The sequence below is a fragment of the Phacochoerus africanus genome, chromosome 15 (assembly GCF_016906955.1).
Source record: "Phacochoerus africanus isolate WHEZ1 chromosome 15, ROS_Pafr_v1, whole genome shotgun sequence".
NCBI classification, from domain to species: Eukaryota; Metazoa; Chordata; class Mammalia; order Artiodactyla; family Suidae; genus Phacochoerus; species Phacochoerus africanus.
Genome location: NC_062558.1, coordinates 115,584,124 through 115,611,723, shown reverse-complemented (window position 1 = coordinate 115,611,723; position 27,600 = coordinate 115,584,124). Strand labels below are relative to the sequence as shown.

Below are 27,600 nucleotides of genomic sequence, written 5' to 3'. Positions count from 1 at the left end.
TTCTGAGAAGCACACCTTCCAAGAACTGCAAGGAGTTTGGTGTGGAAAAATGGAATGAGATATGCAGTTGGTGAGATAAGTAGAGGCCAGTTCATGAATGGCCCAGGTGTCTGGTTAGGACCCTGGACTTTGCAGAGAATAGAGGGGAGATGAAAGCGACCGTCAGGTCACAGAGAATGAAATAATCAGGTTTAAACAAAAAACAAATGTAATAAATGTTGCTTATATAGATAAGTATACATACCTAGTTAGAAAGTGCTAAAACAACTTTGCACACAGGATGAGGATCCCAGAGGGCCTTCAAGCACTAACTTTGGTGTTCCACCACAAAGAACCCTAAATCCTTACTGCAGGGTTAGGCGTTGTAGTGGTGCTCACTCCAGTAGTCCCCACCTCTCAGGAATTTACCCCACCTGCTTTGGTGGAAAACAGACATTTTACAAATACAGACATTTTAGAAAAACACAGGCCTTTCAAGAATGTTTTCCGGAGTTCCCGTCGTGGCGCAGTGGTTAACGAATCCGACTAGGAACCATGAGGTTGCGGGTTCAATCTTTGCCCTTGCTCAGTGGGTTAAGGATCCAGCATTGCTGCGAGCTGTGGTGTGAGTCGCAGACGCAGCTCGGATCCCGCGTTGCTGTGGCTCTGGCATAGGCTGGCAGCTACAGCTCAGATTAGACCCCTAGCCTGGGAACCTCCATATGCCGCAGGAGCGGCCCAAGAAATGGCAAAAAGAAAAAAAAAAAAAAAACGAATGTTTTCCCCCATCACCCTTTTCCTCACCCCTCCCCACCAGCCCCTAAAACTCTGCTGTAATTGTCCCTGGTGTAAGGAAAGAGCTGTGAGCAGCCGCAAAAGCCAGAAAACTAGACTAACATGGGCCAGTGGCCAGGGGGGTCTATTTTTAGAACTTGTTCTCATTGCCTGTTTATCTTTCAGACTCAGCCTAATGTCTTCCAGGCGAATGTTAAAGCTATTTGGCTGGCTTGCAGAGGAGAGGAAGAAGGTGATCTAACACTTAAGAGCAGTGGCAATGGGGATAACCATTCCGACAGTGTGTTCTCATAACGACCTCCCAGTGTACCCTTCTTGGCCTTCGATTCCCGTAAAGCCACTTACACAGGATTTATTCAAGCCCTTCCCAGCCACTTCTACTGGCTGTGGAATTCGGGCAGGTCACAAAGAGAAGATAATAGGTTATGGATTTCATAATCCATCAAGTATGACCAGGGCGCTGCTGTCCCTCCTGACCTCGGTTCCCTGGTGACTAAAATAGGGGTCTAACATCCTAACTGTAAACAGGCATTGGACACTAAAGCGCCCTCTACAGATAAAAATCACTTGGTCGTGATTCTCCTTTGTGTCTGGTTACTCAGGAAAAGGCGACGGTGCTTTCATTTACCGTAAAATCTGGTGAGTTATTTTAATCCATTCAAGCCGTAAAAGAGAAAAGGGCTGGCGTTTTGTCTCGATTTATATTTCCCTCCAGAGGAGAAACTAGGTGGCCCCTGGAATTCCACAGCATCTGAAATGTGTCGCGGGAAAACGCTCCGAAGGCGTGCAGGGAATTAACCCTTTCCGTTCCGCCGGCCGAGACCGACATTTAAGGGCGTCCTCCCCGGACTCGCTGTCCATTAGCCCCAGTTTACTCTGTAGCCAGATCCCATCTCTCCGGATCACCTTCCAGTTCTTCTGTCCGCTCTAGAGTTTCTGGGATGGTTGATGGGCAAACCTCCGCTGCAGACCCGGCGTTCATCCCCTCCCTAACCCTCACGGTCCACCTTAAGGAGACTCCGCAGCCGAAAGTAGAGGCGGGTGTTTTGTTCTTATAAGGAGGAAAAGTTTCTTTGACATCCAGGAAATGAGTAACTCTGAAGTCCTTTAGAGCCCCCGCTCATGGAGGCCAGAAGGCGGGAGCCGGCTGGGGTATCACCGCCCGCGTCCCTCTAATTGCCCTGACGCTCCGCGGCAGCAGCCGCCAGACAGCCGATTCCGGGCCCCCGGGACCCGCGCGTGCAGCGGAGGCTCGCGCGGTCCCTCCCGCGCCAGGGAACAGACACCAAGACTAAACGTAAGTCCCTGGCCTGCAGCCGAGAGGCTCTGCGTCCTCCCCAAGCATCTCGCGTATTGGAAGGAAGGAAGGGGACCAGGCGGAGGCGCGGTGGCGGATTTAAGAGGGGCGCCAGCTCAGCCTCCCAGGTTGGGGCTGACTTGGGAGACCCTGTTAAGGCGCCCGAGAGAATGTGGGGGTGGGCGGCTGTCCTCCCAGGTTCCCTTTTCGTCCTCGCGCCGCGCGGGGTCCTGCGCCCCAGCCTCTCGGCTTTAACCCCTCTCGAGACGCGGAGACCGTGGGTGCTTCCCTGCAGCCTCGCGCCGCCGGCAGCTCCTCCTCCCCGCCGCACAGAACCGCCGCGCCGGAAGCGGGACCACGCTGTTGTTTGTGCGGACTCGCCGGTCCGTTACCTTCGACCGTCTGGGCAGATGCTAGGACAAAAAGGCCGCGTCTCCTTGCTCTCTAGCCCGCTCCTTTCCCTCCTTCTTTCCCCTTCTGGAAACAGGGAGAGGGTGTGAAGCCTGCTTTTTCTTGGTTTAAATTAGTGAAGCTGTGCTGGGGCCGGATAAAGCCCTCGCTGCTTCCTCTTTCAGGGCTGTTGATGGAGAAGACCCCACGCTGTTCAGAACTTTCTCTAGGAGCTGCAGCTAGTTTCTGCCACCTGGCCCCTAAACCCATCCCGTCCTTTTCCCATTGTCTCCACTTTTCCTGGCTGCCTGGTGGAGGGACTCCGAAGCCCCAGGGCTGGGCTTCCCATCCAAAAGGCTTCTTCTCTTTAAAACCATACATGCTACCTCCCAGGAAAGAAAAATATTTTACTGCACCTCTTGGGCACCACACGTTGCTTTTTGCTCCCCTGCCTAGTGTGAGAGCCACCTAACCTCCCCCTCAAAACTGAAAGAGCATCAGGTACTGGTGGATCCTGGACCCTGGTCTTTTGATCCTAAATCAGTTTCAGAATCCTATTTTGTTGCTATTCCTCCCTTGGATTTGACCCAGGGCCCTTCCCTTTTACAAACCTGTTCTACCTCGGAGAGGCTTAAAGCTAATCTGTGCTGGGGTGCAGTCAAGTTAGCCTTGAAAATGGCTAATAGACAGGTAGAGTTGCTGCCATTCACCTCTTTATTAACATAATAGGCCGAGCTTTCGCATCCTCCTTTCGAAGCCTACGTGCCTAAGTGGCTTTCATTGTTTGCTAATTCCCTGTGTGCTGCTGCTGCCCCAGGCCATCCTGCCCTCATATTTTCCACTTGTGGGTAACCATAATATGGTTATACTGACTCTCCAATGGAAAGGCTTTCATTCAAGTGCTATCCTCTATCTCCATAATTTTCAAAGATGCAGCAGTTTCAAGCTCCAGCTTTCAGGGGTCAAGGATCTGAACTTTTAACCTCAAGCCATCATCCCAGAAGTTGTCACCTTACGGAGAACACCTCCCCAGCTCCTGCAACACCCAAGAGGGAAACAAAGCAGAGGGGGTGTGAACTTCTTATCTGAGGACAAGAACAGGGAGGAACTTTTAGTAGAGGCTCCTGGCAAACTTGCCCACTTGAGAAGGTAACCTCTCAGAGGAAACGTGTTTTTGTAATTTTTCCCTTCTTGGATCCCCTGGGAGTCAATCAAGAGAAAGAAAGTGGGGGGATTCTGTCTGAGAGAGAGGGTGCTCCTCTGGGTGGGAGTCCTCACAGCGCTGTTCTCACATGTCTGAAGGAGTGGATGGAATGCCTTGGAGCTTCTGGAAAGTACTTCTTGTGAGGGAAAAGGGAATGAACTGGCAATATTTTCCCCAAGGATGAGAAGCCCAGGGGGACATGGCTATGGCCTTTGGGACTCCCCAGCATTGTCACTCCAAGAAAGGAAAAGACTTGCTCTGTCTGCCTCCGAGGCATACTGGGTGGGAGAAGCAGGAGACAGGTCTTACTCAGAAGTAAGGAGGAACTTGCTCAGTAGGTAATGCGCTGCCATCACTTTCAGCAGACAGGTGGCCATCAACACTTAGGAAGGAGAAGGTCCCTGCAGAGGCTGAGACTCTGTGGCTCCCTGTTTGGGCGAAGAGTCCCCTCAATAGGAATGAGGAGGTGGGAGGGCAGCCCCCTGGGGGCTTCTGGGGAAGGCTTAAACTCTCTCAGTGTCCTAGAGGAGGAACAAGTGCTCCAGGTGTGTTGGGCAGCTTAGGGGCAGGACCTTGCTTGTGGCTGGGACTAATCTTGACCTGCTGGGGAGGGGGACACAGCCATGAAAATGCTAAGAGCTGATAATAAATAACCTCCAAGGCTGCTGCTAGCCTGTTCCATCAGTTGCATGAATTAGAATCAGATGCTCCCTCTCTACAAGAGGATGGCACCCTAGTGCCATTTAGAAAAAGGGGCCTCAGAGTTCTTGTTGTGGCTCAGCGGCAATGAATCTGTCTAGTATCCATGAAGGTGTGGGTTCGATCCCTGGTCTTGCTCAGTGGGGTAAGGATCTGGTGTTGCTGCAAGCTGCAGCGTAGGTCACAGACATGGCTCAGATCTGATCTTGCGGTGGCTGTGGAGTAGGCTGGCAACTGGAGCTCCGATTTGGCTCCTAATCCGGGATCTTCCATATGCCTTAGGTGCAGCCCTGAAAAGCAAAAAACATAATAATAAATAAATAGAAAGAAAAAGGGTCCTCATCTGGGTGGACATAGCTGGGCAGGCAGCATGTGAGCTGGATTCATCCTCACCATCCCTTGTTAGGTGTATTTGATCAGTATACCACCTATACAACCGTACACAACAGCCCTGATAAACCATAATTGAGGGCTTAACATTTGCCAAGTTTTTTTTTTTTTTTTCCCCAGAAAACCACTTTGCCTCTATTAATTCATTCAATCTTCACAGTAGCCCAGTGACATAGGTATTGATGTCCCCATTTTATACTGGAGGAAACCAAGGTACCGAGAAGTAACATATTCGGAAGCTCGAATGCTAAGACCCAGTCACTGAGCAGTCACAGAACAAGAAGTAGATTGAGCTTCAAAAGCTAGTTTGATTGAGGCCCTCATGAGAAAGAAGAAAGATTGCTCTTTTCTGTCTCTATCAAAGGAAGTAATACCCACTCTCAGCTCAGAAGGAAGAAGATGAAAAGCTCATCTGGCAGCTGAAAGAAAGGAAGGAAAGAGGCAGGCCTGGCCCCAGCCTCCAATGGCTTGCCTTCTGAATTACTTGGTAGTATGAGGTGGCAAATCCAGTTTGGCGCCTGGCATGAGGGTGATGAGTAAGTGCTGCCTGGGTGTGGTGTGGAGGGAAAAGGCCCTACAGGGCCTCTGACCTGGGCAGCAATGGGCAATAGCAGAAATTTCTGAACATGCTGTCCTGATGCTATCCTGTCCAGTGGTGTTCACCTGCAAATGCCCTTCCCAAGCTCTTCCAGGAAGCCTTTCCAGAATGCCATTTCACAGCAGCATATACATTATCTCTTATTTTTCACTCTATACATCTCAGTACTTAATTAGCTAGAATCAAGCATTTTATTACAGACACTCTATAGACAGTATTTTAAACAAAATAAGCATCTCAGCCAATGAGAAAGTCATGATATCTCTTGGAAAGGGTAGGCTGGTGGCCAACACATTTCCCAGAAGGATGATGTTTACTCTACATCATGTCACCTGTCCCAGGGTCTTGCTCTTAGCTGTGCCCACTGGGAAATCCTAGCTCCGCAGTTTTTAGAAAGGTTTGGACTTGGGCTACTGAGTTATCTCAAGAGAGCTCCCAGAAGTGGGTATACAAATAAGATTGCTTGTGTATCAATTTGCAAGGAGACTTTGTCACCATCATGCAGACTGGGTGATACCTGGCAAGCCACATGGGAAACCATGGATCAGAAGGCAGCTTGTGCTTGGCAAGCTGGATTCAAATCAGAGTAAGGGACTAATGGTCCCATAGCATGGGCTCTGTTTGCTTCCTTGGCCCTCTTGCCAATGAGAAGATACCCTCAAGGTAGACCAGTACTCCTATGTATCTCCTTGGCCAGTCCCTTCAGTGCAATGTTTACCAGTAGGACTTCTCCCTGTCCTCTTTCATAATTTAGCAGTTTTAACTTTACTCACTTATTTAGTGCTTTATAAGCATTAGCTCCCAACTACATTGAGTTGCATTTGCACAAGTTAAAGAACCACTATAAAATTTTAGGGTTGTAGGTTCAGACCACAGGGGTAAATGCTATCTGCTATGTGCAAATCAAGGGGATGGTCAGATGGATGGGTCAACCAGAAGTCAAGGTAGAGCTGATGGTCCCCAATCAGCACGGATGCTCGAGGAAATGGAAGCTCCAATTACTGTAGCCCCTGTGTGAGCCTGGGGGTGAAGCAGTCCTAAGGCAGTGCTTGCTTTGGCTGCCTTAGCCACCTGGCCTGCCCCACTGGCCTCTGGATTTAAAGCACTGTTCCTGCTCTCAGTCCAGACCTGGCTCATCTTTAGTAAGCCACAGCCTCCAGGTGCCCCAGAGCCAAGAAGGAATGACTCACAAGGGCTTTGGAGTAGGGCAGACTGAGATTGAGTCCTAGCTCCACTGTGCAGGAGTTAAGTTTCCTCAGTAGTTGGGCAAGTGCTTTGACTATTCCAAGCTTTGATTTTGTCAGGAAAAATGGGGGTAACCCCTCACAGGGCCTGCGTAGAATGCACTGAGCACAGTGCCTGGCGCAGAGCAGCATCTGGCTAGTAGGAGCTCTTAAAGACAGTAGAGGTCATTCGAACATCTACATTCTCTGCCAGATGGGGACGCTCACTTCCCCATTAATGCCCCTGTTCCCTCCTCTGAGGCCTGGGCAGAGGGCCAGGCCACAGGGACCCAGGTGGTGAGAAAGAGATCATTGGTACCCTTGCATGTGGTTCGTTCGTAGCTGAGGACAAAGCTGCCCATCCTGACTTTTCCACCATTGCTGGGGGAGGGAAAGTCAGGTTTGCTGTGTGGTCTGAATCGGTACCCAGAGGCAAGAGAAGGATGAGAAGTTTCTCTAGGAGAGGAAGGAGGATCATTTGGGAGCTCCCCAGAGGTGTGCAGGATCCTCCTGAGCAGTTTGGGCCCTGTGACATTGTCCTGTAGAAAGTGCTATCCCCCTCCATCCATATGACTTACCCTGTGACATCAGTGGAATGGAAGCACCTCATAGGTGACATCACTGTTGCCCAAGGCAACACCTCCACCTTAAGTTGGACAGGGAGGACCAAGAACCACCCAACTGTAAGACACACTTTGAAGGGAAGGAACACAGGAGGTATGACATCCACGGTATGTTTCTCAGAGGATGGGCCAGGGAAGAGGGTGGGGCCATGAGCCAGTTGGTGGAGGGTCTTTGGGCCTTGGATCTAGCCTCAAGGGAACAGGGCACAGAGCTGACAGCTGCTGTCTTGCTTAGTTCTCGGAGCAAAAAGCAAGACTTCTAAGGGTTTCTGTGGCTCCCATGGCTCTGGGCCTCCCTTCCACAGCCTGAATCAATCTGTGAAGGGAGTGGTGCAAGAGTAGGCCAGGGCAGTGATGGGGGGTCAGAAAAGTGGCTTTCCCTTCTTCACTGACACCCCCAAAGGAATGTGAGAAACAAGAGCATCCACATCCTTCTATGGGGGCTGACTTAAGAGGGAATCTTCACTCATTGATGGAGTGAGTATGTACTTCGTATGCATCTAAGATGTGCTAAGGATTCCGTGTCCTCAGAGAGCTTTGTGATCAAATGTGCACAGAGGAGGAATGTCTGGAATCCACTGACCCAAGAGTTGGTACCAGCTTGAAATAGAGGCAAGGTCTCAGAGTTCACCTCTAACCCAGCTCTGGCATCCCCAGGGAATTCTAGGTGGACTAAATGAAACTGGAACTCCCTCCCCTGAGTAGTTCATGAAGGAATTCAGGGGTGTCTGAGCTATATCTGAGATTTGGGGAGTGGTGTTAGAACAGCCAGGGGTGTCCACGGTGTCCTGCCAAGGGACAGAATCCCACAAAGTCTTGAGTGTCAAAGGGGAGAAGCAACAGCCAGATCACCAATCCCAGGTCCCCTCCTGCTGCCACTGGCTCTGTGATATTAACAGATGGGGGCTCAGTCTCCCAGTCTTTTTAATGGGGACAGTAATATTCAGAGCACTTTGAGATCCTCAGATGGAAATCCCTAGAAAAAAATTCAAAGCTCACAATTTCCAACTCACTTCCAGGTGAATAACACTGGGACACTCACTACTGCTCAGCTTCCCATGGAAGCTCTCCTGGACTTTCTCCCTCCGGGTAATTTCCCTGCAGCAGATGCAGGAGGGTCTCCTAAAAGCTGCATCAAACCGAGGGGACGGCGTGGTCAGAATTTTGGCCCTGCTTGTTGGTGCAAAACCATGTGCTCATAACAAACTCTTCTCCTGGGATCCTGTTTCAAGAGCCTTCTTAGGAGCAGTCAGAGGACCCGCCTGAAGTTCATGAACAGGTCCTTTGTTTGCAGAGACTTTGAGAGTCCCTGAGGGAGGCGGGATGTAGCATGCCTGGGCTGGAGACAGCCCCACACCCACACCCACCCCGAGCACTGCCCGCCCCGCCCCGCATCCCCCCAATGCATGTTTGCCTCTTCCTCCCAGATGCCTCCCCTCCAAACACAGCCCCCAGGCTCAGAGAAGCCCTCACTCCCTTTTCCTCACCCACTGCAGAGGAGGTTTCCTGCGCTTTTGGCTGAAAAGCCAGCTCAGATATCCCAGTTTACACTCCTTGAATCTCTGGGTGGAAGGAGCACCATTAAGTCTAACTCACTGCTTCATGCCCAGATAGCACCTAAATTGTAACCTGCTTTTCCCAACACAGTACAGGGAAGGAGAGCCCATAGATGCCCATTTAATGTTTCATGGATACCAAGTCACTGAGTAGCACTGTATCCTGGGAAGTTGGGAGACTCGAAAGTCGGACAGTCCCGGGTTTGAGTCCCAGCTCTGTGATGTTGAATGAGTGGCCTACCCTCTCTGTGCCTGTTTCTTTATGAGAATAGGGCCTCCTTCAGAGGTTTATTGTGAGGTAAAGCATTTCGCACAATGCTTACATTGCAGTAAGTGCAGTGCATTGGTTGCGCTCCTGTGGCTGTCAGAGGCATGTGGCTGGTCTGGTGCTCTCCAGAAAGAGAATTGTTAGTTACTCTAGCAAGGGCTGTTTCTCTCGTCTCTTGCCTAATTTGCACCGAACCCTGTAGTCAGTCCTCCATGTGTCTTCCATTTCTATAAGGCTCTCAAGCAAGGAGGTGGGTGTCAAGGAAGGAGGCAGCTGGGGGTCAGATGTTCATTCCTGGGTCTTTTTCTTGGTCAGTGTCAGTAGTGAGTCAGGTGCCTTTAGATGAAGGCTGTCCGGACCTAAAGTGGCTCTGATCTGTCTCTAGGGAAGCATCGGGAAGGGTTTTTACTCACATTTCCTGAAGTGCTTACAGTGTTAGAGCTTTGCTTTTCTGATGGGAGGGTGCCTCTGAGGAAAAAATGTACAAGTTACTTCATCCAAGAACGGCCCACTCCACTCCCTTGTCAAATTCCTGCTCCTGGGAGGAAAAGCACTGAGGTTCTGTTCCCAGTCCTGATTCCTTTTAGTCATTCACTTATTCATTCATTCATTCAGCAAGAATTCATTGAGCGCCTGCACTTTTAATGCTGAGCATCAAAAACCAGGAGTTCCCATCGTGGCTCGGTGGTTAACGAATCCGACTAAGGAACCATGAGATTGTGGATTCAATCCCTGCCCTTGCTCAGTGCGTTAAGGATCCAGCATTGCTGCGAGCTGTGGTGTAGGTCGCAATCATGACTTGGATCCCGCATTGCTGTGGCTCTGGTGTAGGCCGGTGGCTAGCCTGGGAACCTCCATATGCCGCAGGTGCAGCCCTAGAAAAGACCGAAAAAAAAAAAAAAAAGAAAAGAAAAGAAAAAAGAAACCAGCTCTGAGAGTTCCGGTTGTGGCTCAGCAGGTTATGAACCTGACTAGTATCCATAGGGATTCAGATTCGATCCCTGGCCTCAGTCAGTGGGTTAAGGATCCGGTTTTGCCACAAGTTGTGGTTTAAGTCACAGGTACAGCTCAGGTCCTGTGTTGCTGTGGTTGTAGCGTAGTCTGGCAGCTGCAACTCTGATTCAACCCCTAGCCTGGGAACTTCCATATGCTGCAGGTGCAGCCCAAAAAATCGTTTTTAGAAAAGAGAGAGAAAGAAAAGAAACCAGCTCTGGCTTCTCCTCAGCACTCAGAAGGAGCGGAGGACCTTTCAGTGTTGTTGCTGCCAGATGGGCAGGAGGGAGCAGTGAGCTTCCCAGGTGCCAAGCTTCCTGCTCTCCTTCTGGGCCTGCAGAAGAAAACAGGGAGGTAGAGAAAACTTAGCCCTGTCCCCAGGTTTCTGGAGTTGCTGCAGGGATGTGTGCCACGCCCTCTTCCTAGAGGAGTGCCTAAGATGCACCCAGCAGGATTTAACAAGTCAAGAGGCAGACCTGGCCTCATCACCAATACCAGTGCCAATACCAATGTCCTTTACAGAGCATGACTATGTGACTGCCAGGCCAAGTAGGTGCTGATGTCACAACAAGTAGGAGAGCCAGGATTCAAACCCAGGCCTCCGATTCCAGAGTTTGGCCCCTTCGCTACTAAGCCTCTCCAAAGTGTTAAGCTCTTCTGAGCTGAAGAGCTTTGGACTTTTTCTTTCTGGGCAACCTTGGGGTGGAAGTATGTCCGGGTGAACTTGGCAGTATCCATGACTGCTTACAGCCAGCCCCAAGCTGACCTATCACTGCTTTGAACCTCCTTTGTGCTGGGCACAGCCTCGGGCAGGTGCCAGGGCAGGGCATCCTCATCATCACTCCGTCGCTGTGGCTGGAAAACCACATGGTGGTAGGTCGTTGTTTTGTATCATTCACGGAGTGGGACTCTGTGTTCACAGATGATTCTGGGGTCATTTTCTAACTGCTCCCGGCCTTCCCTAGGCCCCCTGCTTCCCCTGGAGCAGAACTGGCTTGCTCTGAGTGATGCGCCCTGCTGTGGGAGGACAGGCCAAACACCAGCGCCAGCTCTGCTTTCAGCCCAGGTCCCTGCAGCAGAGAGCACAGCCAAGAGGCTGACCGCAAGCTCTTAAGTTTTTTACAGCTGGGTTGGCCCCCTTCTTGCCTTTGCGTCTCTTGTTGTTCCCCTTTATTAAGATAAAAGGGGTTTTTAGATCTTTGCAGTCACAGAGCTTGTGACTGAGAGTGTGTGTGTGGGGGGGTGGCAGCGGGGAAGGGGGAGGCCCAGCGTGTGCTTCGCTTCTTCCCTTTCTCCAGCCCAGCTGGGCCCCAAGCCTCAGGGGACCAGGATGGGAGCACAGGCTGGGATTTCACCATGTGGGGGCCAGAACTCCACTAAGCCAGGAAGGGAGTAACAGGAGTAAGGGTGGGGAAGGGGAGAGAGTGGGGAACCCGCCTTTCTGTGGCCAAGGAAAAGCCCCCCCTCCCCCCCCCCTCCACCCCCGGGGTCTGTCCCTACATGCCTAGGAGGCCAGGTTGTCTTCCTGAGCTGGGATCTCTTTGTTCCCATGCCTGGATCACAGGGAGGGGGCTGCTGGGCCCTGGCCATCTATTGAATCCCATCCCTCCTCAGCTCAGCTCTGAGAAGGGGGAGGCCTTGTCTACTCTTTGTTGTCCTTTGTATTTACTCTCTGGTTCCTGCTCCACCCCCTGAAGTCTCCTCCCCTAAGCCTGTGTGTTTGCACTTGTCTGGAGCTTGTCTGGAGCCTGCTTTCCCGCCCCCTGATGCAGATGGCCCTCCCTGCCCTGTGGCAAGAGTAGGCTTTGTCTTGCTATTTTGCTGCTGTGCTTGGAGGCCTGGGGTGTCGAAAACATCAGGTGACAGGAGACACAGGGGACAGGTTTTAGGAACCCTGTTCTGCCTGCCCTGACGTGAGTGTTCTTGTCCGGACGTGTAGGCACTCCGGTGGGTGAGATGGGCACCCCTGCAGGCAGAGGGGAATTTCCAAGAAACACAAGTTCAAGCCATACCAGCATCTGACAGTCATGAGGGCTGCTTTGCCCATCTCCTTGGGAAATAGTTAGCACAGTGCTTCTAGTGTTAAAATGAACCCTGTGATTTCAGGTCTAGAAATCTGTCGTGCGGGCGGGGGGCAGGATCAAGGGAGAAAATGCATCCTTCCTAAGAATGGAGGACATTTATAGGGGGCTTCTTTGGAAAGTGGTGTCTCCAGTGTGTGTGAGCTAGTATGTCCCCAAGATCCCATGTGTCCTTAACACAATGAGCAGGCAGCCCTGTGTTTGGTTTCTGCCTGGAGCTCTGCAGAATGTCAAGGCAAACAGGCCTGCCTTGGCCCTAGAGGAGCCCTCATTTTGGAAGGCAATGGGATAAGATCAGAACTCAGGTCGGCAGTGCTCTGTGATGAAAGAGCAGCATGGGGTGCTCAAGGGTCTAGAGTCGCTGGCCTGGCCTGTCTGGCTCCTCTGCTCTCTTCCTGCTTGTGTCTCCTTGAACAATCGCTCAATCTTTCAGCACCTTGGGCTCCTGCCTGGGGAAGGGGGCTGCTGCACAGGCGAGAAGAGCTAAGAATAGAGGCTTGGGGAGCAGGGTCCCTGCTAGGGGCACATCTGTGGAGGCACCATCTACATAAGGCACCAGATCCAGATGCCTGCCAGCTCTCAGAGGGGCTTAATAAATCTGCTGTTTCTCTCTCTTTGTTCTTCTATGCCTTTTAAGAAAGGATTGGTCTCAGGATTTGGGGGAGGGGAGGATAGGGAAGACATGAAGCAGTTTCTGAAATGGGCTGCCTGTGAGGCCCATTGGGTAGGTAGGCTTAGGTGTGGACATTGCAGGAATAGTGGGGAAGTCAGTCTATCTAGGTGTTAAGAAGACAGCTGAGAACCTGAAGGGGCTGGGGCAGGCCTGAAGGGAGCCGAGGGTCCCTCTAGAGCTGACTGGGACCAGGCGCTGAATATCAGCCTTAAAGTTCGGACCTGTGTCTCATGGGCCCAGGAACTCCCTGCAGCGAGGAGGGGAGCCCTCCAGGGCCAGTTCTACCTGAGGGAGCTGGGAATTAGGGAGAGCTCAGAGGAGCTGATTCCAAAGGTCCATGCCAGCCAGGTGGGAGGGCCCCATCCATGTGGAATCCCCAGGCCCTAGTGCAGAGCAATGGCTGGGGAGGCTGGCGGTGCCCAGTGGAAATGGGAAAGTCAGTGGGGGAGCTGGGAGGGGAGGTACCTGGTGCTTTGAGACTCCCTCAGCCTCCCAGGGCTGCAGTAACAGACCACTAACATGGCAGCTTAAAACAACAGAAATCTACCCTCTCATAGCACTAGAGGCCTGAAATCTGAAATCAAGGGCCTCGAAGGGCCACACTTCCTCCAAACACTCCATGGGAGAATCCTCTCTTGCCTCCTCCAGCTTCCAGTGGCTCCAGGGTGTCCTGGGCTGTTGGAAGCATCGCTCCGACCTCTGTTACCCCCCTCCATTTCTCTTTGTTTTCTCCTTTTCTGTCTTTTAATGAGGAGCCTTCTTATTGGATTTAGGTTAATCCAGAGCTACCTCATCTCAAGATCCTTAATTATATCAGTAAAAACGCTTCTTCTAAATAAAGTCCAATGCACATGGTCTGGGGGTTAGCACCTGAACTTGTCTTTTTTTTTTTTTTTTTGTCTTTTCTAGGGCCACACCCGCGGCATATGGAGGTTCCCAGGCTAGGGGTCTCATCGGGGCTGTAGGCACCAGCCTATGCCAGAGCCACAGCAACACTGGATCCGAGCCATGTCTGCTACCCACACCACAGCTCATGGCAATGCCGGATCGTTAACCCACTGGGCAAGGCCAGGGATCGAACCCGCAACCTCATGGTTCCTAGTCGGATTCGTTAACCACTGAGCCATGAAGGGAACTCCTGAACTTGTCTTTTTAAGGGCTGCTGTTCAACCCACTGCAGTGGCTATTGGATTCGAGGTGCCCCGGGGAGTATGGATGAGAAAAAGGAGGGTGGGCCCTGACTCAGGGCTGCTAGGGAAACCCTTCCTTGTCTCTGTAACCTGCAGGCCTCAGTCTGTCTGTCCCAAGGCACTGTGATTATCCACTAGTCCCTGTTGGTTAGACCCTCTGCTGTGGGGAAGTCAGGCAGCATGGCCGGATGGAAGGATACCCTGTCCTTCCTGGGAGTTTGATGGTGCCCCTGCCTTCCGTTCCTCTTGCCCGCCAAGGGATACGCATGAGCTGCGATGGAGGAGCAGGAACAGGAAAAGGATGTGGGCTCTCCCACTGTCCTTCCTGCACCTGGGCTGGCCAGCTGCATGACCCTGGTCCAGAGGATGGGGTTGGCATCCTGGTGACTTTTTGGGAACTTCTCCTTCTTCCACAAGTGGACCTTGAGGAAAATGCATGCTTTGGCAGGTGTGGCTGGGCACCTTCGGTGAGTCTGGCCAGTCTGGCCAGGGGGGACAGCAGAGCTCACCTCAGTAGAAAGGCTGCTCCCCTTACACTGTACACTTTCCCACAGGCCCATCAGTAGGTCTGCGAGGGCGGGGTCTTGCCTCTCCACTCCCTCCCTCATTCTGTCCTGCTCCCCCATCCCCACCAGGGCCCAGTCTTGACTCCTGGGGTTTCCCCTGGGTTAGGGGAGGCAGTGGGAATCCAGCTCTTGGTCCTACAGACCCTAGGCCTTAGTCTGTAATCTGAGTGCTGCTGAGTGCATATCCATGAGGCCACATGGTCCCTTTCTATTTTCTCCTAGTCTCTGGAGAGGCCTTGGGAAGGCCTGTGTAAACCTCTTAGCAAAGACTGATTTTTTTTTTTTTTTTTGCTTTTTAGGGCCGTGTCTGTGGCATATGGAAGTTCCCAGGCTAGGGGTCCAATCAGAGCTGCAGCTGCCAGCCTACGCCACAGCTCATGGCAGTGCCAGATCCTTGACCCACTGAGCGAGGCCAGGGATTGAACCCACATACTAGTCAGGTTCTTAACCCACTGAGCCACAACAGGAACTCCTGGTTATAATTATTCTGAGGATGGCTGCTGGGACCAACTGGGAGATACTGGAATAGAGTCAGCACTGGGACTGGGGAGGCAAGTTGAGCCAGGAGTTAGTTCAAGGGGTCTTGGGGGCAGAGGGACTAGAAGGTGGTGGTATGATCAAGAAGGAGAGTGAGAAAGAGAGTCCAGGGGTCAAGGGCAGTTTTGAGGAAAGCTTGGTGGGGAGGCGGGTGTGGCAGTGGGCAGGAGAGAAGAGGCATGTGAGGGGCTGCAGACAGGGGCCCACAGCTCTGGGTGGCCCCCTGATATTTTCTTTGCCTCACATGGTTTTTAAATTTTTTTTGAAAGAGTAGACAGTATTGTGAAATGGAAAGATTTTGATAAAATTCAGATTTCTGGCTTCTCTTGGGGGAGAAAAAAAGATTGCACCATGTTGGGTGCACAGAGCATGCAATATGGTAGCTTTGACTATGCCCCACTCCTGCTCCAGACATGTCCCCCACTGCCACTTCTGCTCCCCGGGAAGCTGGAAGGAGATAAGGGAAGGAGCCCAGGAGCCATGAGGGTGGCAGATCCCAGGAAGGTATGCCTGGCTGGTGGCCAAGACCCAGGACCTGCTGGGGGAGGGGTGGAAGGTGACTGGGGGAGGCAGGGATGCTGCAAAGACACTCAGAAGAGGAGGCCCTCAGGGCCCAGAACCGCACTCTTTCTACCCACTTTCTCAATTAATTTTTGTTGGTCCTCTTCCTTCCTCTTTCCTCACTTCCTTTCTTTACCTGCCCCTCCCTCCCCTGCAAGTGCCCAGGTCCCACCCCAGTGCCACGTAGCCTCCTCCTCCCCTCCCAGTCTCTCTCCCATCCCCCTTTCCCATCTCCACGTGAGGTGCAGATAAAGAGAGACCTCAGCCTGAGATGCCTCAGTGGTGGGTGGTGGCCTTGCCCTCCCTGGGCCTTTCTCCTCTCCAGCCCAGGAGCTCCATCCTGGAAGGGCAGAAGCCAAAGCCTGCAGAGCTGCCCTTATGGAACCAGAGTCTGTCTGTCCCCTGGTCCTGAGTTAGGCCACAAGGAAGGAGTATGTAGAGTCCCATCACTCACACAGCCAGCTGTCTCCTCCCAAGGATGTGATGAGCCACCTCCCACTGACACACTGGGTACCTGCAGGTGCACAGCCTCAGGTGGTGCCTGGAGGAGGTAGGGGTGGGGGTTGGGGCAATATTCAGCTTCAGGACCTCACTGGAGCTGTAGGTAGGAAGACAAGGACTGATGGATCAACTGACACAGTAAAGAGCAGGAAGGTGGCCTGATCTGCAGGGGTTCGAAAAAGGGCAGGCTCCCAGGAGAAGGGGCCCCTGAGCTGGCCGTGAAGGTGGGTGCTATTGCACTCTTCCAGGAAGCTGGTCAGACTCCAGCATGGGGCATGGGCTCTGCTAGAGAGAAGTGTGGAATCGGGGATGAGACAGACAGGCTGGACCAAGGAGGAACACCCCGCCAGGGCTCAGACAGGCTGCTCCTGGGGCCCAAGTTCCAAACCAAGACTGAGGGTCAAACACGTGCTCCACACGCATCCTCTCTTTTCTCACAGTCCTATTTCTCCAAGGCCTGGGAAGCTTGAGGGACAGCCAACTGATGATTTGGTGGTCGCCACTGGCAGTGGGGGTGGGCAAGACTCACTCAGTTTCCCATCAGCTCCTGGAGAGCGGAGGAGGGGAGGCAGAGGGAGGGAGGCAGATCCATCACATACTCAGACCAGGGCATCTTAGAGGCCACTCAGGGAACCTCCCTGACCATCATTCTCTTCGTAAGATGGGGAAGTTGCAACTACCTAGCTGGTATCTGAAAATCCAGTGACAAGACACAGGCGGAGTACTTAGCTTCCTCTTGGGTGTTAATGAAAACTTCACCCCTCATGACACCTCTCCTGTCTGTGAGGGTCCACAGGGTGATGTCTAGCCTGCCTGGACCACTTCCACCTTCACCCACCCTCCTGATCAAGTGTGTCTCCTCTTTAGGCCTCAGTTTCCTCATCTGTAAAATGGAGCTTAAATGAGCACATCTCTAAATTCTGACTTTCTTAAATTTGCAGATTTATTTTCCCCAAACAACGTGTATCTCATTAGCCAGGACTGAGAAACCCTGGCACTGGGCCAGGCGCACAGGAGGGGTTCAGCCCAAACTTATCGACAGTTTGGGTCCCTTGGCCCCTTCTTTCTCAGGAGTCCCAAGCAGTGGGACCCTAAGCAATACGAAAGGGATTCAAGTCACCCCATGGGGCCTGGATTACAAGTGCCCTCCTCGGCCATCAGTCCACCTCCTTTTTCCATTTTGTAAGCACACAACAGCTCTCCTTTTGGCTCTGAAGATGACGAAGGGCCTGAGCTACTTTTGCTGTGCTCATTAGCAGAGGTAATTGTATCTGACATGCTAGGGGCATGGGGCAAACCCTTAGTAATCTCTGAGATCTGGGCTACAGTGACACTGCGGGAGCCCCACCCTCCTCCTACCCTGAGGCCTACCTGGCTTTGAAAGGGGTGGTTCTAAGACTGAAGGAGGCACTAGGACGGAGTTTCTGGCCCCACCCCTGGAATGGCTGGTTAGCAGGTCTGGGAGGGCACTTGAAAACATGCATGTCTAACAAGTCCCCAGGGGAAGTTGGTGACACTAAACCTGTGACCACCTTTGGAGAACCACTGTCCCGGGGTGCTGCCAGGCTGCTGAGAAAAGTGTCCCTGCAGCTGAGGCTACGGTGAGCCAGCCCTTGGGGGCAGATGGGTGTTGATGAACACCTTGTAAGTAAGTCTCCACCTCTTCTCAGTTTGTTGTAGGAATTCTGTCTGGAAGGAGAGGGTATGATGGTGGATGTGGAGCCAAGCAGGTGGGCTCAGGGAAGGTCTCCAGACAAGGAAGATCCCCCCTCAAAAGATCAGCAATGAAACTCCCTCTACGATGTTGTAGCCTATTGCTCACAGCCGATGATGCCCCAGCTCATCCTGCCCTGAGAGGGTACTCAGTGGCCATCTGCCTCCCTCATGGATTATGGTGTTTTTACTACTGAGGATTATGCCACACTCATCTTTGTGGGCCCTGTAGCACCCAGCATGTTCCTGGCACACAGTAGTGCTTTGTAACTATAGCTTGGACAGAACTTGGGCTTTGGTGGAGGCAGAGTAGGCTTTCTCAGCCCAGCTGTGCCTTTTCTAATCGTATGACTAGGAAATTACTTCTCTTGGACTTGGTTAACCCACCTGTGAAAGAGGGATCACACCCACAACCCACAAGCTTACAGGAGTCACTGTGTGCAGTGCCCAGTGCATCCTAGTGAGATCTTGATAAACAGAAGTGTGTCACTATTATCCAACTCTCAGTGGCATTCATTGAATTAATTCTAGTGGTCCTAGGGGGCTGCAAGAGTGAAGGACCCACAGAAGAGAGGGTACAGTTTGGATTTCTCCCCCAGGGTCTGGGGCTTTGGGCCAGGCTCAGAGTAAGGGTCTGAGTAAACCATTGGTCCAGGCCAACCACCTGCAGCCCTCTGCCCCCATGACCCTGGCTCTTTGCCAGGCTAAGTTTAGCCGTGACCTTCAAGGGCCGCCACGGTCTGTGGGCAGGGGTGGGGGTGGAGAGGAACTCGGCAGGTTTCCTGCCTGCTTCCTGGCAAGGCCGCCTACGAAACCCTCCAAGTGACCCAGGTTTATTTTCAAAGCAGAACCCAACTGGACGTCTCAGACTACATGTATGGGGCGGCCTGGTAGAGGTGAGAGCTTTGGGCCAAGGCAGAGGTGAACATCCTTGAAATTAGGGGAAGAGGGGCCCTTTGGTGAGGCATGTGTGCGCGCGCGCACGCGTGTATGTGTGTGTGTGTGTGTGTACATGTGCACAAACATGCATGCATGTGTCCATGGTTTTGTGAGAAGCTCCCGGGTATTGTCCTGTCCCTCTGATCTCTAAAAGTCCAGATTTTCTCCCCTCATTCTTCTGACCCCCACGGCAGTGCTCCCTGTGGCTTGGTTTGGGGAGGGGAAGAAGCAGAGGCTGAACTCCCTGCTGGCACGGAGCAGCAGCCACCCTGCTCTCCATCACTTAGGTGCTCAGGCAGAGCCAGACCGTGCAGAAGGTATCGGGAGCAAAATGACAGCTGGGATCCCATCCAGTCCCTGGAAGGGAAGGGATGGCTTGCACAGGGAATGAGTCAGAAGCAGCTCCACCTTCAGGAGGATTCAGGGCTCCAAAGGCTTCTCCCTCTTTGCTGGGGGGCAGGGTGGACTGAGTGGCGTGCCAAGGGGACAGCAATCCTAGGGGAGGATTTTATGCTTTCAGAGCACTTTTGAGCGTGTGTTCCTCCACCCCAGGACTTGGGCAGGGCTGGTGTGTGTGACAGGTGAGAAAAGAGGCCCATAGAGGCCAAGGGGGAAGGAGCTGGTGTTGTAAGGTCCCTACTCTATGCCAGGCACTGTGCTCAGCACCTGAGATGGATGGTATTGCTTAACCCTCCTTCCCCCATCACCCCACCCAGAAGCAGGGCCTGCTATTAACATCATCTCACAGGCAGAGCAGTGGAACCCTAGAAGCTAAGTGACTCACCCACGACTCCTCAGCAAGGAGCAGAGTCAAGGTTCAAACCCAGGCCTGTCTGCTTCTATAGCCCAGTCTCCTTCCTATTTCTCCCGTGCTCCTGTTGAGTCTTGTTTGTAACCCTACTGTTATCAGTGTCCCTGGGACTGCCTTACATCCTGCCAGGGTTCCTTGTAGGGACATCTGTGTGGCCCACTGTATCACAGACCCCTGCAGGCAGGTTCGACTGCTCACAGCCACCCTTTTATAAGAAAAACTGCTTAGGAGCAAGCACTTTGCTGAATGCTTTCTATGCATTATCTCCTTTAAAACAGCAAGTGTTATTCCCATTTTACAGATGAAGAGACTGAGGTTCTGAGAAGTTGAATGCTTTGTCCAAGGTTACACTATCTAGCAGGGGCACTTGCTGGACGCTAACCCTGTCTCCTCCAGAGTCCATCCTCTTAACCCCTCATGCACGGTATCCAGTTGCTCCAGTTGGTTTGGAGTTTTGAGCCTTGCCTGCCCCAGTACAGCCCATCATCTCCCAGCAGGCATGAGGATGTCCACAGGTAGCCCTATGGAAGCTGACAGGTAGAGAGGAGAGGGCTTCCCGGTCATAGGACTTGGTGACGGCACCCCTCCCCAGCTGGTGGCCTCCTACCCTGAGCTGGCATAGAAACTGACCTCTGGAATCAGGTATTGCCAGAGACTTTTACTGTGCCTTGTCAGCGTCTGCTGTGCCCAAGTGTGGCTGCCTATAGTACAGAGGCCCTGAAGGGCCTCAAACCCCCCAAATTACCTCCTAACTGTCTGCTGCCTGGTATTCTATTATTAGTACTCAGGCCTGTATCTTAAAACTCCGATCCACATTAGTCAGCCAACCTTGCAGTTTTCCCTTGGATCACCCTGGCCAAATTTTCCGCTGATGTTTTTCTAATGTGGAAACCAGGGCTGACATGTTTCTGCAATCATCCAGCAAGCTGCCCTTTGTCTTGGGGAAGCTGGCTACTCTTTCCTCACCCTACCTCCTTTCCAGTCTGAGACTTCCTTCACTTTCTTCTGTCCTCCATTTCTTCCACAAGAGGAAATGCGTAAGCACCTCAGAGTTCACCTCTGAGGCTTGAGCTTTTCTGCACACCAAATTCTGCTCAGCTGGACCCTCCCGCCACCCCACATTCTGGTTCCTGCTGACCAGGTGAAGTCACGTCTGAGCAGCTTTTGCCTAAGTGTGGCAACTCAGGCCAGGTACATCCTGGCCCTGCCCAGTAGAACCACAGAGGTGTCCTTACCTGGTAGCAGATACCTGCCTCTTGACACCATTAGGGTGAGAACCAGAACAGGCGGTTTTCAGGGTGCAAATTCAAGGTCGGGGAATGGGGCTTCTGTCACGTCTTGGCATGTATTAGGGCGAGGGGGGCGGTTCTTGTTCTCCAACAATGACTTCCTTAAACCATTTGTTCTCCTAGCTGAGGTCCCAGCAGGGAGTGGGTGGGGCAAATGTGGAAAAGGCCAATTGTTACTTCCCAAGATTCCTGCCAGGGAGAAGAGAGGGTATAATATAAGGCTTATAGTGTGAGAAAGTGCTTCTCAGACTTTAATGTGGATGCTATTAAAATGCAAATTCTAGTTCAGTAGGTCTGGGGTGGGACTCCCAGAGGTGTTGCAACTACCAGTCTGAATAGCAAGTATTGTAAGGGGTTAGTCCTTCCCTAAAAGTTCCTTAAAAATCTGTTTATCCTGGAGGAATGGTATGTCTCCTTTCCCAATAAAGAAGTCAGATTATTTATTTATTTATTTATTTAGTCTTTTTGCCATTTCTAGGGCCGCTCCCTCAGCATATGGAGGTTCCCAGGCTAGGGGTCCAATTGGAGCTGTAGCCCCCCCCCGCCCCCGCCCCGCCACCACCACCTATGCCAGAGCCACAGCAACGCGGGATCCGAGCCGCATCTGCAACCTACACCACAGCTCACGGCAACACCGGATCCTTAACCCACTGAGCAAGGCCAGGGATCGAACCCGCAACCTCATGGTTCCTAGTCGGATTCGTTAACCACTGAGCCACGATGGGAACCCCAAGAAGTCAGATTTAAAGTTCAGAGGACTCGTCAGAAGGAAGCCAATCACTCATTCACTCTGGTTGTCTCCTAGACTGTTCTGGGGAAAGACCCAGGACTAGCCAGGAGATCAGTGTCTGAATTTGGGGTAGGGTCTTCCAGATCAGGAGAGGTTTACAGTGGGGGAAGATAAGGGCTCAAGACTGCTTCAGTTACTGTTCAGTGAACCTATGCTGTGCACCATTCACTGTGCTGTGTATGCAGTTGGCATGGATCAATGCATCCATCTGGGTGCTATGGCTTTCCTTTTGTAAGGAAAGGAGGGCTGGGGCTCAGAGGGGTGCGTTAACATGCCTAAGGTCACACAGCTAATCAGTGAATGACAGAGCTAGCTTTGGAATCCCCCCCCCCCCCCCCCGATCTTCACTATGCTATACTGCACTGAGGAAACGGGCATTGGCTAGAAGGCATTCGCTGGGGTGAGAAGTGGATGTCTTATGCAGGACTGTTTTGGTTTCAAGTGTTGGAAAACACAAACTGACTTAAATAAAAAGGGAGTGTTTTGATTTATATGCATACACAGTCCAGAGATAACAGCTTCAGGCACAGCTGGCCCAGGGCGTCTGCTTCCTGACATGTTGTCATCTTTCTCAGGCAGATTCCCCTCCTCTGCCCCCCTCTTCTACGCAGCTAGGGCATCAGGGGCAGGTGTAACCCTGTTCCCTCAGCAACCCTAGGTAACCCCACCAGTCCCAACAGGTCCTACTTCTGTCTCGCACTGGCCGGAATAGGGTCATCAGCTCATCCTGCAACAAACACTGTAGCCAGTGAGGAGGAGCATGAAATAGTTTGGGTCTGGGTTAAATGCTCACCCCTTGAGCTGGGAGTGGGTTCATCCCCAGCCAAGCTATAAGGACTAGGAGTAGGAAAGGTGTGATTCCGAGGGAAAGTGGGGTACTCCTACCAGAAAGAGGACAATCTGGGTGGAAAGAAACATGTCCACCACTGCGGGCTGTTTAACCAGCATTGCTGGTGTGGGACTTCGGAGTTGTTTCCTAGGCTAGACTGCAGGTTGGGTGGGGAAGAACCATAAGACATGCATCAGCTGGGTGGGGCAGAAGTCGGTGGGAGGGAGCCACCAGAGAAGAAGTGGCATTGAAGGAAGTTCAGAATGACCATCGGTCTCTCTCTCCCTCTTCCCAGGAAAGCTGCAGCCATGGCGCTGGGGCTCTTCCGGGTGTGTCTGGTTGTGGTGACCGCCATCATCAACCATCCGCTGCTGTTCCCGCGAGAGAACGCCACGGTCCCCGAGAACGAAGAGGAGATCATCCGCCAGATGCAGGCCCACCAGGAGAAGCTGCAACTGGAGCAGCTGCGCCTGGAGGAGGAGGTGGCACGGCTGGCAGCCGAGAAGGAGGCGCTGGAGCGGGTAGCAGAGGAGGGCCAGCAGCAGAACGAGAGCCGCGCAGCCTGGGACCTGTGGAGCACCCTCTGCATGATCCTCTTCCTGGTGATCGAGGTGTGGCGGCAGGACCACCAGGACGGGCCCTCGCCCGAGTGCCTGGAAGAAGATGAGCTGCCTGGCCTGGACGGCACCCCCCTCCGGGGCCTCACCCTGCCCAACAAGGCCACGCTGGACCACTTTTACGAGCGCTGCATTCGAGGGGCCACAGCCGACGCTGCCCGCACCCGGGAGTTTGTGGAAGGCTTCGTGGATGACTTGCTGGAAGCACTGAGGAGCCTGTGCAGCCGAGACTCAGACATGGAGGTGGAGGACTTCATCGGCGTGGACAGCATGTACGAGAACTGGCAGGTGAACAAGCCGCTGCTGTGCGACCTCTTTGTGCCCTTCATGCCCCCAGAGCCCTACCACTTCCACCCAGAACTCTGGTGCTCTGGCCGCTCCGTGCCCTTGGATCGCCAGGGCTATGGCCAGATCAAGGTGGTCCGGGCAGACGAGGACACACTGGGCTGTATCTGCGGCAAGACCAAGCTGGGGGAAGACATGCTGTGTCTCCTCCACGGCAAGAACAGCGTGATGCGGCGGCCGGGCAGTGAGGCGGGAGACCTGCTGTGCGCCGGAGACTCTCCATACCTAGACACCATGCGGGTCATGAAGTGGTTCCAGACGGCCCTCACCAAAGCCTGGCACTGCATTGCCCACAAGTACGAGTTCGACCTGGCCTTTGGCCAACTGGACACCCCGGGATCCCTCAAGATCAAGTTCCGCTCGGGGAAGTTCATGCCCTTCAACCTGATTCCTGTGATCCAGTGTGACGATTCCGACCTGTACTTTGTCTCCCACCTTCCCAGGGAGCCCTTCGGGGACACCCCGGCATCCAGCACCGATTGGCTCCTGTCCTTCGCTGTATACGAGCGCCACTTCCTCAGGATGACCTCGAAGGCACTGCCGGAGGGTTCCTGCCACCTCAGCTGCTTGCAGATCGTCTCCTTCTTGCTCTCCAAGCAAAGCCGCCTGACCGGCCCCAGCGGGCTTGGCAACTACCACCTGAAGACCGCCCTGCTGCACCTCCTGCTGGCCCGGCGGCCCACCGACTGGAAGGCTGGGCATCTCGATGCTCGTCTGCACGAGATGCTCTGCTTCCTAGAGAAGAGCCTGCTGGAGAAGAAGCTCCATCACTTTTTCATCGGCAACCGCAAGGTGCCGGAAGCCCTGGGGCTCCCCGAGGCGGTGCGCAGGGCGGAGCCTCTCAACCTCTTCCGGCCCTTTGTCCTGCAGCGAAGTCTCTACCGGAAGACAGTGGACTCCTTCTATGAGATGCTCAAGAATGCCCCAGTGCTCATTAGCGAGTACTCCCTCCATATCCCCTCAGACCACTCCAGCCTGCCCCAAAAAGCTGTCATCTCATAGAGCATCCTTGACCCAGAGGACTAGGACAAGGGGCATCGCACATGTCCACACCCCTGGGGATATCCACAGGCTCTGTCCTGGAAAAATGATGGGCTTTGTAGGGTGCCGTGGCTCAGCCTTCCAGGGAAGCCAGACCCTATAGCACAGAGGAAACGGAATTCCAAGCCAAAGCTGGTTTGCTTTCGTGCCATTGGGACCTGCTGGTGAAGCTGTTGTCTGGGTTTGGGTACCGACCAACCCTTTGCAGCTTACTTTTGGATCACCACCAGTGGCTGAGGTGACGGAAGAGCTCTGTGAACACTGAGTTACAGACAATGCAAATATCGATTTGGGTGTAATTCTTTTTACATCCCACATCCAGTCTTTACTTGAATATCAACAAAGGAGCTACAGGAATGCTAACAGGGACCCATGTTAAGACCCTGCAGCCCTATTTTCAGTGATCCTTGGCCCCAGGCATCTGCAACTAAAGCACTAATAGGAGCAGATGTGGGAATTTACCGCGCTCCGTCCACAGCCTGCGCAAGAGGGGTCCCCACCAGGGCTGTTTTTTCATACTGTTTGTAGAGAAGACCTCGAGATTCAAGGCCCCAGTGGCTCTGTTGTACAGAAGTGGATACTCAGTGGCAGAGAGTTTAAATTGGCCGCTATTTTAGCTACATGTCTCACTCAGGGTGCACCCCCTTCTCTCTGCCTCTTCCTTGAGGATTCTGTGTCCTGAACCTTGTGGGTGCCACATACCCTGCTGGGTACACATCACAAAGCCCTTACCCCTTGTTATTCCTGCACAGCTGGTCTCCCTGACCACCAGGATGTGAGAGGGTGGGCACTGAAGATGGAAGGTGATAGAGAAAGAAGGGCATGGGGTGACTGGAGCAAAGGACAGAGCCTGGTACCCGAGGTGCTGGGGTCAGGGTGCAGTGTGGCCTCAGCTCAAGAAGGTTGGAGAGGTGAGGAGCGAGGGAGGCCGCAGCCCTGAGTTTCCCTCAGGGTTCCTATCCGAGTTTCCAGGGTACACCTGGAGGCAAGGTCTGCTGTAGAAACCCAGCTCCATCTGAAGGCCCCCAAATCTCCTTGGTTTTTCATTCCAGTGGGGCCCCCTCACTGCACAAAACCTACACCTCCATTCTGCATGGGCCTTGCTGGCCACACAGATGACCAGCACCCGAAGCACCTGACAGAGGCTCAGCAGACTGGACACATAGGAACAGACTGCAAGCACAGCCCTCAGACCTGAGAGAGACTGCCTTGGCACTGCTGGGCTTCTGTCCCCAGGCAGGCCCCAGAGCCTGTGGTCAGAGCTGGCCTCCGTCTCCAGGCCTGGTTGGGGCGGGCGGGGCTGGGAAGCCGCTCCCTCCTCCACTTGCGGCTTCACTGGCCCTTTGGGAGTTCCTCTCTTGGCATCGCCTCGGTACCCTTGCAGAGGCTGAGGAGGAAGCAGGAATGAGTGCTCTTCCCTCCAGAGTTGAAGCTGGCTGTGCCTCCCCGACAGCCTACCCAGTTCCTCAGGGGCATCGGGCTCCCCATGAACTGAAGAAAGGATCCTGTCTCTACCACAGGGGTGCTGTCACCTAGCGTCAGAGTGTTCTAGAAGATGGACGGTTTGCCTGACAAGGTTAATCCCCAGTGGTAGGCTCAGCTGTGATGGGGCGTGGAAGCCCAAAACTGGATTTGGACTGAGCAGCGCCTGGGTCTGCCCCTCCCCAGGCCCACATGATCTCCAGCCACAACCCTGAGCGCCCCTATTCCACAGGGATTCATTTCTAGAGTTGGGGAGAATTTCCTTATTTATTGTCATCCGTGCCTTGCCTTTCCCATCATCATCCTCATCTAATATGCTTTGACCCCAGCAACCAAGAACCAGCCTTCCCAAGCCAAGACCAAGCCTGACTCTCCCCTTCACTTCCAGGAGAAAATCCACTGAAAAATTACCTTCTGGCCTCTTGTTTATAGAGAGACAACAGCTCAGCGGCGAAATGGGGTGGTTTTTTTGTTTTGTTTTGTTTTGTTTTAATGCACCAAAGCTGCTTCTGAAGCAGAAAGCGGCGGGGCTCTTGGGTTTCATGCTGCCTTATTTATATTAAAGGAAGAATTAAATTCATGCAAAGAGTAGAAACTGGTCACGGTGTTTGTTTTTAACTTCAGGAAGTCTGAGGTTCCCAGGGCAGAACTGGGGAGGGGGTGGGTTTCCTATTGACAAGCAGAAGCTTTCACTCCCTTTTTATTCTTATGCTTTCAGAAAACTTTAAAAAAATAGCAAGATAGAATATTTCTGGCCCATCTTTGAGGCAGCCTGCAGAGTTCCAAAAAGGGCCTTTGAAAACCAGCTGTAAGGTGGATTCTAGCACAAAACCCTATTTCACAGAGCTGATGTGTGCAAAGAATGTGGGAATTAGGAATAACATGAAGCTTTTGGCTTGAAGGAGAGAGATTGTCTTTTAAAACAGAAGAGTTTTGGTCCTTTGCGGCCCTTAGGCCTTTGCACTAAGGACAACTTTCTCTGAGGACTCTCCTTCCCAAGGATGCTAGACTTTACACAGCAGTCTGTTCACTTACTGTACCAAATGCCTCCAGGCTGGTTCCAGGGCCCCACTGCAGACTTCAGAGGAATCTCTAGGAGTCAGGCATAGGACTCTGCATTTTGTCGAGTCCTCCAGGTAATGCTGGAAGTCCAAGAATCCCTGACACCTGGGGCATCGGGGAAGGCCTCATGGTACAGTGCTGCCTGATACTGTTTCTGGAAGATGGGCAAGATTGACCAGGAAAAGCATTTCAGCTGGAACCATGAAGTGAGAATAGGAAAGCATAACAGAGGTAGGCAATCTTTAAGTAGTACCTACTGTATGCCAAGCACCCTTTCAGAGTGGGGTTGGTGGCAGCTGTGGCAACAGTGGGTGAACATCCTGGAAATCTCAACTTAAGTCCCTCTGCAGACTGTGATTCAGAACATTCTCATGCTCCATCCGGTCTCCACCTCAGGGGAAGGAGTGGGAAGGTTGTTTGGTTTGGCCAGAGGACCACCAGCAGAGAGAGCCAAGAACCACCCAGTGATGGAAGTGTGTGCCTTCAGGTCACCTCACCGCCCCCTTCACCCTCCTCAGCCTTGCCCCTGCCCAGCACCCTGGAGGGACAACTTTCAGA

General features: G+C 52.8%; 1 protein-coding gene across 4 annotated transcripts; it reads left to right on the top strand.

Moving 5' to 3' along the window:
• The first annotated feature begins 1,844 nt into the window (after positions 1 to 1,844).
• ITPRIP (inositol 1,4,5-trisphosphate receptor interacting protein) lies at positions 1,845 to 26,571 on the top strand. 4 transcript variants are annotated; one of them, XM_047760374.1, is made up of 3 exons: positions 1,845 to 2,071; positions 3,392 to 3,610; positions 22,791 to 26,571. In XM_047760374.1, exon 3 carries the CDS (start codon positions 22,804 to 22,806, stop codon positions 24,457 to 24,459), a length of 1,656 nt encoding a protein of 551 aa, XP_047616330.1. In that variant the 5' UTR covers positions 1,845 to 2,071; positions 3,392 to 3,610; positions 22,791 to 22,803; the 3' UTR covers positions 24,460 to 26,571. The 4 variants fall into 4 exon arrangements, with proteins under 4 accessions (XP_047616330.1, XP_047616329.1, XP_047616331.1 ...); XM_047760373.1 differs by lacking the exon at positions 3,392 to 3,610; XM_047760375.1 differs by lacking the exons at positions 1,845 to 2,071; positions 3,392 to 3,610 and adding an exon at positions 4,599 to 7,306.
• Positions 26,572 to 27,600: the final 1,029 nt, after the last annotated feature.